The 12385-nt window shown below is 43.6% G+C and overlaps 1 protein-coding gene across 14 annotated transcripts in view; it reads left to right on the top strand.

Annotated features, from left to right (window-relative positions):
• Rg (A kinase anchor protein rugose) overlaps positions 1-12385 on the top strand; it is a 266288-nt gene that overhangs the window by 247009 nt on the left and 6894 nt on the right. For all 14 annotated transcript variants that reach the window (XM_070656134.1, XM_070656139.1, XM_070656131.1 and 11 more), the window contains 8 exons: positions 1956-2073; positions 4039-4141; positions 5936-6051; positions 9829-9941; positions 10086-10226; positions 11365-11484; positions 11639-11791; positions 11920-11992. In XM_070656134.1, coding sequence (XP_070512235.1) covers positions 1956-2073; positions 4039-4141; positions 5936-6051; positions 9829-9941; positions 10086-10226; positions 11365-11484; positions 11639-11791; positions 11920-11992 — 937 coding nt within the window. The remainder of the gene's footprint in view (positions 1-1955; positions 2074-4038; positions 4142-5935; positions 6052-9828; positions 9942-10085; positions 10227-11364; positions 11485-11638; positions 11792-11919; positions 11993-12385) is intronic.

Raw genomic sequence — 12385 nt, forward strand, 5'->3', positions numbered from 1 at the left:
CGCGCGACGAGAGGGACGAGGAAGAGAGCCCCCCTTTGCGAACGCGACACATGTTGTTACATCATGTTGCCCATTGTCGTCACGGACGCGCAACCCCAGCTCTCTGCTGAGCTGAGAGCTCGGGACGATTTCGGTTTGTGAGAGATGAGCACGGAGAGAGCATCATGGGGAGCTCTAATCGCGTACCACTTGACACTCGACGGCCAGGACCTCTCTTTAACCGCGTGTGGTCTCCGCCACCCGGCTACTGGCTCGCGTCGCGACATGTTAGCGTATTATTTTTTATGTCCTACCGGTACGATGCAAATTCTGCGGTTTGATGACATCTCGAATAAAGCAGAAGACGAATATACTACATGTGACGTGCGCAGAAACGTCGCGGCTTTCTTCTCTGGATATAGAATAATTGCAAACATACTTTTGCACGTGGGTATGAATTATATTTTCTTTTCTCACGCCTTCGCGCGTATGAATATTTTTACAGCGTGTCAAAAGTTACTTAATAATTTGAACAGGCTTTGTGTGAACTATGAGACTTAGATTTTCTTCGAGAGTTGTATTTCGTGAATTAACGCGCGGTACATCGTACGCTATTTACGCGAGGGTTAAACGATGAATGAGCCTATCTCATCCTTGACAGGATTTAATGCGGAGTACGTGATATATCTGTACTGCTGCCGCAGGTATCCAAATAATGGATTCTGGGCCGCGATGCGGCCCTTATCAATCTCGAGCAGTGTTTGCAAAGGGCTTGCGCAGATCGCCTTAGGGGTTGGCTTTGTGCATTGGTACCCGGGCTGCTTTCCAACCTTGCGCGTTACGTCTACCGTTCGTAAGGTCGCCGTGCAACTCTTAAAACTGCGAGAAGAAATTAAAAAAAAAAAAAAAAGAAATTCTTGAAAATAATAAAATATCTAAATTCGTTTACTGAAAAATAAATAATTGCTTGCTGTAAGCACATTTGCTAAGGTGTTTTCGAGTACCGATATCATTGCCGATAAGTCCGACAACATTTCTGGTTACGCTTACGTTTGCAATACCCGCGTTTTCGTGGCGAAAGGACGGTTCTTAACGAACGACGAGGGCCGCAGATAAGATCTTATTGGCGTTTCTCGCCGCAGACTCTCGGCCGTAATCAGCTGAATGGATCATTTTGGCGGATTATTTCGAGGATAATTTCATTCGCCGCGCGTAAGGACATCGTGGCGGCACGATACGTCCTCATTAAAAGGCAAAAATTGAAAGCCTTGTTAGACACTGGGGTGGTAAATCCGGGATCCCTCAGCTCGCCTCCCTTCCGCCCCCCTACTTTCTTATCCCCGTGTACGCCGGGATCTTTTTCCCTTCCGCCCTGCGCACTCTCTCGCGGAACTTTGTTCTTTTTATTCTCCATCTCTCCCTCTTTCGCCAACGAGTTGTTCACGACTCGTCCAAGAGCGCAAGTCCGCGAGGTCCTGGGATCGATTCTCGGCTCAGCAGGAGGCTCCTCCTACCATGACGGCCATCTTGCAACCGGCACTAGTCTCACTATATCACATCACACTTCACTGCATCGCGGTTACATTCTTATATTCAACCATAAGCTCGTATCCTCGGACCATCCCGCCTTGGACCCCAATGGACATTTTCTTTTACGCGATGCCGGGAAACTCGCACTTAACTGCCTCTGCGAATGGTATCTCGCGCTCACTGCGATAAATAATTAATCAAGACGATTTATAAACGTTTCTTTTTTTTTTAATTTAGCAATTTATATATAGTAATAATCTAGAACTAATTTAAAGGACGTCTTTTAACGTATCGTAAGTTTTTCTCTTTTATAATTTTAATTGAAGTCGCATATTAAAAAATATGATATTAGATATGTATATTTTGCAACATATTTCTTATTTCTTTTGTTTTACACAAATTTAAAATAGATAATAAAAAGCGTGTATGTTTAATTTCTGTTCCAGGTGCTAAAGTACTGCGACCATTTGCACGGAAAATGGTACTTTTCCGAGGTCCGCGCGATCTTCTCGCGGCGTTATTTACTGCAAAATGTGGCCATCGAGATCTTCCTCGCCAGCAGAAGTAAGTGTCGGCAATTTCTCTTGTTTTACTTGTCTTCAATCAGTACGCCGCCTTCGGGAAGCGCATTCCATTTCTTGTCGACTTCCAGTCCGCGTTTATTTCGCGCGACGAGGATGCAATCTAATCCGATGAACAACGGCGGAATCTCGAACTCGCCGCAAGGTGTTGCCCGCGTTAGTTTTTACAAAAGAAATACCTTGCCCGCATTACGATAAGTTTCTTTCTGAAATTAATTTGTTATTCAATCTCGCGCACCTGCCCGTACCTCGCCTCCATGTTGGAATCGCAACATGATTTTAATAACGTCCCGCAAACGCGACAATCCCATTTTTAGTCAGGAATTTATGTAAAACCGCCGCATTGATTAAAACAAATACCGCATTAATTATAATGCTAAACGATTGACGTTGAAATTTTCTAAATTAATAAATTCATCGCGGTCACTTAATTGCTAATAACGATTTTGTTAGCGATTCCTCGTCCTTTGTTTGTCCGCAACAGATATCACCGTATCCTATAACAAACCGCGCGAGAATTATTTATACCTGCCTCGGTCCACTATCCCGCTGATTATTTCTCCGAGGCGCAGATAAATTCTCAGGATCGTTCCCCGATTCTAATCTGATCTCGACTTTCGATGCGTCGTGAGGAGACGTTAGCGGTGGAATGTCATCCCTGCGAGGTGCCTTCGCCGTTCATTAAAAAATCACTGGAAACGCGCGTTCGTTAGCCGAAAAACGTCGGGGGACACGCACGGATCGCGTCTCCACTTGCGATAAATCGTCGAACAATAAAAACCGAGGACGAGTTACTTTATAACGGGGCCACGGCGTAACTTTCGATCATTCCTTGCGTTACGGTCGTTTAAAATTACGCGAAGGGACCTTCGCGTTATGGAATGTAAGCAGTTAGTCCCGCAAGACGGCTCTTACGGTTATCACCTCACGACATGCCACCTTGTTCGCTCGCTGATTTACGTTATCGGACATTGCGAAACCCGCCGCGGATAAGGGCGCTTCTGCGATGGAAGTGATTGCCGGAACATCTGCTTTCCCCGTTTGCAACGTGCGAATATTTATAATTAGAAGATTAGTAATATGGGTGTACCAGCATGAGTTCGAAGAAAAACATGGAACAGCTGGAGTGGACATACGCTTTCATGCATAGTAACTATTACGTTATAAAAATTAAATGCGTGTGCGCATTGAGAAAAAAAAATAAAATTCGTCAACTTCCATTGCTCGGAAAAAAAATTTATATTATATTTAATATAATTATTAAAATATATTGCTATTTATTAAGGAAAGGAAAAATTTATTTTAACGTATACGCGTATAAAAAAATTTTCACTATATACTATTTATTCGTGTACGCGAGTAAAGTAATTTAATGTTTCCTCCTTCTTAATTAAGATTAAAATGAGTGTTTTTACTTTCGTGCGGAGATAGTACAATAAATTACTAGGAAGTATTTATGGTAACCATCTTCTCTCACGCTACCCTTTGAACTCTCATGGGGAACGTCGCGCTCCGAATTGATTGGGTCACTTTCCCGCGTTCTATCATTCTGTAAGAACAAGCTAATCGATTTTTAAATAAATCTTCAAATTTATTTCAAGTCCAGTCACTAATTATAATTAATTGAGTACAATTATACTTATCAATTTATCATTGCGATCTCTGATATCTTAATAATATTAACATAATCACATGATTAAATGGCGATACTTCCGCGGTATTCGAAAGGTAGCATTACAGCTTTATCTTCGTTTCAATGTCTTTATTAAACTATAACTCATATCGATATTCGCATATGTAAATACGTATTTAAATCCGAGAGTATACACTTTTTAAGTAAGAAATTGCGTTTCATCTTTCTTTCGTACGAATGATTGAATGATTGTCAACGTATTCTCGAAATCGGACTCGCTAGATAATTCACACCTCAACACTTTTTTACCCGCAGCTTCGATCCTGTTCGCGTTCTCGGATCAGGCAACAGTGAAAAAGATGATCAAGGCGCTACCGCGGGTCGGTGTTGGCATCAAATATGGGATACCACAGACTAGGTAAGCGATAACTACCCAGAGGAAGGAAGCGCTTCTGCCGTTCCACGGAAAGATCTAAGGATCTCGGAATTCACTTCCAACATGCTCGTCGCATTCCCTCGTTTCTTTGTCCTTTTCGGTAAAGCGACTCCAGGGACGGATTCGAAGCGCTTCTTTCTATAGATACTTATCATTTTTAATTTATACTTTAACTGTAGACGCATAAGGGAATGAAAATAAAAATACATTTTAATTAGCCACTCTTGGCAAGAAAGATACGAGATAAAGAATAGCTTTGGATCGAGCTTACACTTAGCGAAATTTTTATTAGTTTATAATTTATCGCCAGGATATATATTTTTTTTTTTTAATTATTTATTTTAATATATTTCTGCACGTTTTTCTTACGCGGCAAATATTTTATGACGTTCGAAAAACAACGAAGATATCGCGATATAAATGAGCACAGGAAAGATGGCAAGGCTTCGTCCCTGCACGAAGAGAGTTCTATGTCTTTCTCGCATTGTGGTATTGTAAGCCAAAGAGATTCTCGCAGGATACCAAGTCTCCCATACGTCGACAAGAGTCGGCGGCAAGAACAGAGGTTTGCGTATATCCGCGCTTCGACTCATCCATTACACTGTTCCTATATACGAGATAGCCGGCGAGAAGGATACATCGGCCATAAATATACGACGGCAAACTCTGACGTTTCTCTTCGGCTGATCCGAGGAGAACATTCTTGGCTAGCCAAAATAATTCGTCGATATATAAAATGCGAATTGGCCCGATGAAAAAGAAACATATTCATCGACGAGAAAAATTTTTAAGTTAATGTTTAGTTAGCGTAACAAATCCTTAAGGCTTCAAAAATTTGTTGCGTTTATAATAAATTACATTTTAATAAATACAATATGTTTAGATTGATTTTTACAGTATTTGAGAAAATTAATTAAAAAGATGTTCGTACAAGACTTTATACGTGAGAGTAATTACGTTTCGACGCTTGTGCTTCGAGAAATGCTGCTGGCATATAGAAGTCATTTTCATACTTACGTGAAATTTACGCGAGATAAATCCGAGAATTGAATTTATGCGTCCGGTCGCCTTAATATGCCCTTTTTTAATGTCTGAAGGACGAACGCCCGTTAAAATCTCCCGTATAAATCCTAAATCAGCGATCTTCACATTCATAAAGACGCGGAATGGGCTTTATGGCGCGAACGCAAAGTGCCGGTGAGCGCGTTCTGACGTAATTGCTTTTGCGAATTGAGTCCGACCATCGTCTTAATTGCGTATCAAAGCCGATGTACCGCTCGTTTCATTCGGCAATTAAAGCACGCCGCCCGATGCCAAGAAGTGACAAGTTTCGCAATCTGGCTCGCAATTATGAACTTTTGGCGACGAATCATAAGTCATTAAGGCGTGCAACGTCAATGCATATTTAAGCACACGCTTTCGAATATTCTTATTTTTATACGCTTATAATAAATTTTCTACTTCGATTTAACGAGCAGAAATACAAGCAAGTAAATTGAGATAAAATTTTATTTTAATCTATAATTTGTTAATAAATTGACAATAACCGAGAAACGTTGTAATCGTTGACATGCAGACAAGTTAAAAATTAATTAAGCGACCGGCACCGTTTCTTCCTGACTCGCGTCGCGTATTAATTAACTGGAGATAAATCGAAAAACGATTTGCCGAAGTTGGGTAGTTTGTTCTCCGTTAATTACTACATTCGAGGTGCTTATAATTGCAAGTTTAAATATCAAATGGTATTGCAATCGGTAAACTTTATTTATTTTACAGACGAGCGTCGCTGATGTCACCGCGACAGCTGATGAGAAGCTCCAACATGACTCAGAAGTGGCAGCGTCGAGAAATATCCAATTTTGAGTATCTGATGTTCCTGAATACAATCGCTGGTGAGTACTTAAAAGTACTCTAGAATTACCGCTAGAATTCTAGATAAACGTAAGACGTGATCCAACGCGACCGATGGTCCATCGATTCGGCTCGGGTATCGATTAGAGAAAGGAGCGCGAGAATAGCGAAGACGCCGGGCTTTTTTTATGGGCGCGCACGGGCGGATGGAGTCTGTCGTAGCGCATTAGGGATGTTCTCAATCAGCCCTGTGTTCCGTTAGCTACCCCATGCGAGTAATCCCAACCTTGTGGACCCCGGTAATCCTCTCCCGAGGGACTCTCGCCACCACCCCTCCCGTCTCGCGCTGACTGAGGGCGAAATGGGAGAGTGTCTTTGTTTCTCTTCGGTTTAATATCTGCTCCCTCGCGCGCTCGTCGAACCAAATCACGAAACTCGAGACGCCGCTCGCCTCGTGCGCTTTTTAACGAGACAGTTTGGACGGTTGTCGACGAGTCCGATCGCCTCGCCGAGCCTTTTCGTCGTGGCGCATTCTTCTCCGCGGACAGCATTTACGTGAGATTTAATAATACACGCAAGCCATGCGCTCCTCGTGTTTTTATTATCGCGCTCACGATAGAACAATTTATCTTTAATTCCACGGAAGAGAGGATTCAACGCGAACCATTTGTCTTCTATATTACACGCGGGAAACCCAGGAGAAACAAACGTATCATCAAACGATTCTCTTCACTCGCCGCGAGGTTCATCGACTCTCAGGAGCGATCGATCTCCTCTCCACGGGCGGAGCTCTCCCGATGATAATCGCCGGCGCGCACGATAGTGTTGCGGGCGGCACGCCGGTCGTCGTCGCGGCGATATTAACCGGCGATCGGCCGCGATTCTTGTAAACGAGCTGACTGTATACTGGCTGTATAGGCGCTCGCTCAAAGCTCTTTCGTAAGTTATACCGCCCGCGCGGGATTTATGCGCCTCCACGCCCGCGGTCGACCGGCTTAATGACGCCGATGAGCACGGACGCGTAATTATTCGCATTTCGGCGCAGTCTTCGCCGCGAGGCCCGGGGGTGGCCGCGCAGCCGCGTATTTACGAGGGTTATATATTAATTGCTCGAATAAATAGCCGTGGGTACATCGGGGCCCCGTGCATCCGCCCGCAACGTACCGGAATCGTCGGCGGAGAGAGGAGCACGATATACGAAAACGAACCGGTCGGCGCCGCGCCGCGCCGCGCCGGTACCGTGCCGCGCTCCCGCATACGATCAGGAGTTTTATTTGCTTCTTGCGCGCGTCGGTTTATTAAAAATTAATGACAGCGAATCCGATGTAAATACGATAGCCCGCCGCGGCGGCGGCGGCGGCGAGCCTGCCATGCGTCTACAGGGCGAATCGCGAAGAGCGATCATCCGAGACGGCGACGATTGATAAACGCTCGGCGAAATAAATTTCACGTATTTTTCAAACGCTGACTGTTCACTCTCGCGTACATTCTCGCCGTCCACAGTCACGTTTTGTTACCGTCCCCGCATTGTTTTCACAGCGAGAAACGGGTTTGCAGCACTTTATGGACCACCCTGTGCAAAATGCGTGGCAGTCCGACGTGTGTGCCTGCAGCGTGCCGATTGCGCCGCAATCTGATCTTAACTCTTCTCGATATAATTGCTTTGGTCACATCCCGCGGTTATCGCGATAATTTAAATCTATTTATACACCTTGCAGTCGTATCTCGCATCTCGGCTAGTCGTATTTAATGAAAAAATAAAATAAAATAAAGAATGCCCGCATGACTCCCCAATTAAATATTTGCTAAAACGGATGAAAAATGCGGAGCATATAAATACAACGCGGAATGCAACGTAACGCGCGATAAACATATACGCGTGCACCGGGAGTGCATTGATGTACGAGTATCCCCAATATATCTGTCGCGTTTATTTCTCAAAACGTATGCAGTTCCTTTTACGTATGCCAAACTACGGACCTTTCATCCCAGGTAGTTGCCAACAGGTCGTCGCCTTCGTTTTCGATGGTATCTAGGCTGGTCCTGGCACGGCGGTGAATTATTGCCGAGGACGCAGCGACAACGCGATAAAGCGACCGGCCGGCCGATCCGTTCGTACGGAAACGACTATAATCCTGATGCACGCAATGTAAACATCGTTTACTTTAACTGAAATAAATAACTCCACGTCCTAATTTTACGACTCTCTCAATTAACGTTGAATTATGCTACATTACATTATCGTTTCAAATAAAAAAAAAATAAAGAAAAAAGAAAAAAACCGGATTTGGGAGACAGGACGTATGTTTCGCGCGCGTTTCTTTGGCTCTCATCTGCCTTCGCTGTTCGCCGCGAATCATCGCGATCTTTCCTTTCTGAATATCGGTCGGTACTTCTTCTGGTGCGTGAATAAAGTTCGAAAGGGAAAGAGGCGAAGAGAGCGAAGTCTCGGATATCCTGAAGAAACTGGCGAACGGCAAGTACGTGTGCGCCGCGTTCGTGTCACGGACATTCCGCTGTCGAGGCGCGTTCTCCGAGCGCTCACTCACGCCGACGCTACCATTAATAATCACTTTGATGCATAACGCGGCTTCGCTATTATTTACGCGTGGCGCACACGATTTACAGCCGTATTGTAGCGACGGTGGGTCTTACGCCGCGGCAGCCGACGTGGCACAACTTTTGTCAGTGCGACGTCTTTTTGCGTCGAAGGGATTAAGTATCCGGCCGGCTTCTCGGAGACAGTCTCGAGCTAGCGGCTCCCGTCACTTCGCGACGTCTAGCTCGATGACAAATTGTCTCGTATCGGTACCTTCGGGCTGCTTCTAATATAAGAAATATTTGAACAATTATAATTCGCATGCATTTCGATCGCGATGGCAAATTAGCTCGAATATTAATCGAATTGGTGTTTTTAATGAAATAACTTTTAAGGCACCGCGCTTCTTGCAGGTTTAGTATAAGTCGATGATTCCGGCGAATTGAACTTTAATCGCGTTCACCGTGCGATTATCGCGGGCGGGCATATTGCGCGTGTTTTCATCGCCGAATAATACGGTCGTCAAAAGAGAACGACGTAACGGAGCGAGGGAGGACGATGACACACACGTGTATCCGTCATGAGGGCGCCGAGTGACAAAGTCGCTGACGTGCTTTAATTAGCGACAGGGAAAGAGATTAGAACTCAGCCTTGGGCAGCCGCGCTGCCGTCACTAATGCATTTCGAGATGGGATTCTGGAAGGGCTCAGGGGGAGGAGGAGGCGAGCGCGAGTAAGACCTCGGGGAGTGACAATTTCAGGAGCGATTAGCCGTCACGCTCTGAGTTATGCGCTTACTAAACGGCGCACCGCGCCCCAGTGAGCCGTACGGCGCGTTTTTCGTAAAAATAGAATCACGAGCTCGGCACGGTCTCGTGGCCGCTTTCGTCGCCCTAGCTGCCAGCGGGGGTGCGAGATAGATAGGAGTGACCGTGGCTGAGGCGCAGGGTCAGGCCAAGGGAGAGAAATAAACCGGCGATTATCCGCATTAAAAACCGTAGCACGATCCTCCAGTCTATTTTTGGCGGTACGTACAAGGAATTTAATTTAAATACCGCCCATCCCGCGGCACTTCCCTGTTTGTTTTTTTTTCGTCTGGGATATCAAGCGATGATTTAGGGCGCGTAGGAGGGTGGAGAAACACACATGTGGTCGTAAAACAATGTCTGCATTCTTGCATCAGTTTTGTCATCGATAAGAAGTATGGTGATTTAATCGAGAAATAAATATATTATATATATATATTATTGATTCTAATGAAAATTTGCTTTTTTTTTCAGGCCGCACGTACAACGACTTAAATCAGTATCCCGTATTTCCCTGGGTGTTAACGAATTACGAAACCAAGGAACTTGATCTCAGTTTGCCGAGCAACTATCGAGATTTATCCAAGGTATAGACGGCAGCAAAGTTACGTAGTAGCGACGAGAGAAATATTTTTATTGCTCTCATTCTCTTCTCACAAGTCAATGATATCGTATTATCAAGGTGTTGCAAAAGATTTTTTTTATGTTTAAAATATTCCTATGTTTCCTAGCCAATCGGTGCCCTGAATCCAAACAGAAGAGCGTACTTCGAAGAGCGCTTCCAGAGCTGGGAACACGACACTATACCGCCTTTCCATTACGGCACGCATTATTCTACAGCGGCCTTTGTTTTAAATTGGATGATACGCGTGGTGAGTTTCTTATTACTTTGTGAAGATAATACGCCCGATAAAATTATGAAATCCATGTCTACTTTTCTCGTCTTTTTCGACATCGCAAATCTAACGGGACGAAATAAGAATTTATTCATGTAATAGCCGTATAATTAGCTACCAATCGCTAATTTTTGGTCCTTTCACTCACGAAGCGTGTCCAGTCTGCGCTATAAATTTAAACGACACTTTTAGTACTGCGTGCACGCTAATTTGGGGGCGTCGAAACGCCCTCGTGCCAACGACGCCCGCCTTCTCGTTAAATATACACATTTGTTTTCTGCTGCATTTCCTCGTTCCCTTGAAATCCAGAACCTTTACCTGGAAAACGTCTTTATTTCTCTTTCTTATTTCCGAGCTACAGTAAATTATATAGGCAATTTATATTTTAAAAAAATTAATTTTATTATATGCCACTTTTTCTGGTTCATTAAACACATGTATCTACTTAATTTGAAATTAATCGATCACGGTAATAATTGCTAATTTATATAACTGGCTTTAAATAATATTTACATAAATTAAATTTAAAGTATTCGTATTACATTTAAATTTAAGACAACGATATAACACACCTAATTGTTCATTCGCCATGCGGTAAACGATAAAATATCGCATCATAAACAATTTATAGGCCTATAACCGCATGCTATCCCGCTGCTTCGTCCAAAGACTCGTTAACGATTCGTTTATAGCATTGTTTTTGAAATTTATCCATAAAGAAATAGTTTTAGGTCTGGTATCTAGCGAAGAGTGTGTTCTTCGTGAAATATAAAAATCGAGTTTATACCTTATGTACAATCGTCGTATCCGTGCCGCAACATGAGAGTGCATCGGTTACGTGTGTGGCCTCTCGCTTTGCATTCGTTCGCCTGTCAACGAAACGGATGACTGACCGAGAAACGAGAAGGGCTTCTCAAGAAACCGCGCACACAAAGGACCGCCTGCAAAGTGTCTTTAAGTGGCGGTTTAGAGTCACGCTGCATTTTCTTCGCTCCAACTCACGTTCGTTTCTACGTCTCATCCATATTGACATTCTGCGGGATTTATGCGCTCCCGTTGCGAGAAGGGCTCAACTAGTCGCCAAAATGGTTCTACAAATAAATTATTCTTGCAGGAGCCGATGACAACTATGTTCCTGGCGTTACAAGGCGGCAAATTTGATCATCCCAATAGACTATTTTCATCTATCGCGCTCTCGTGGAAGAATTGCCAACGCGATACGTCCGACGTAAAGGTACGTTGAATTTAATTAAGATATTCGTAAAATTTACATTTTTACGCCTCGGTGAGTAAGTATTGTTATCATCGTCGCATAAATTCTCGATCGTACACGTCGCTTGATACACGGCAGATCAACAAAGTTATAAATTTCACTTTCTCATTAACAGGAGCTAATTCCGGAATTCTTCTTTCTGCCGGAAATGTTGGTAAATAGCAATCGCTATCGCCTGGGCAGGCAGGAAGACGGTAGCTCGGTTGGCGATGTCGAATTACCACCTTGGGCTTCGTCTCCTGAAGAGTTTATACGTATAAATCGAATGGTACAGAATTTAATTTTTAAAGATAATATTAATAAATCTTAATATTATGAGCTTTGAGTTAAAAAAAAGACTAATATTTATGCACACATATTTTGCAACACATTTTTTATTAAACTATACTTTTCCAGGCTCTCGAATCCGAATTTGTGTCTTGTCAATTACATCAATGGATCGATCTGATCTTCGGTTATAAGCAGAAAGGTAAGATAAATTTTAAAACTAATTTTTATATAATACCATTTACTATAAGATATAGTTTTGAGATATTTTTTCATCAATAGTAAGGTCATTCGTGGCATTAGATTCGGATACGTGATAATAACACGTGAATTAAATTAATAAATGTTAGCACAATGGCAGGCGCCGCTCGCAAGCACCGAGATTGCGCTTTGGGTGTTAGGACAGAAGCACAGTCGAGTCAAATTAGATTTCCACCGATGTTAATTGCCGATGGCGCCTCTATATCCGGCACTTCCCCGAAGATGCTGCTTCGGCATCGCACGCGGCAACAAGGAAAGGCGACTGGCACACGACAACGTATGGAAGGAATTAGTTTTTAGTTAGCTTCCTCGCTCTCTCTTTCGGTCCCTGTCC

The sequence above is a fragment of the Cardiocondyla obscurior genome, linkage group LG04, assembly GCF_019399895.1.
Source record: "Cardiocondyla obscurior isolate alpha-2009 linkage group LG04, Cobs3.1, whole genome shotgun sequence".
In the NCBI taxonomy this organism is placed as follows: Eukaryota; Metazoa; Arthropoda; class Insecta; order Hymenoptera; family Formicidae; genus Cardiocondyla; species Cardiocondyla obscurior.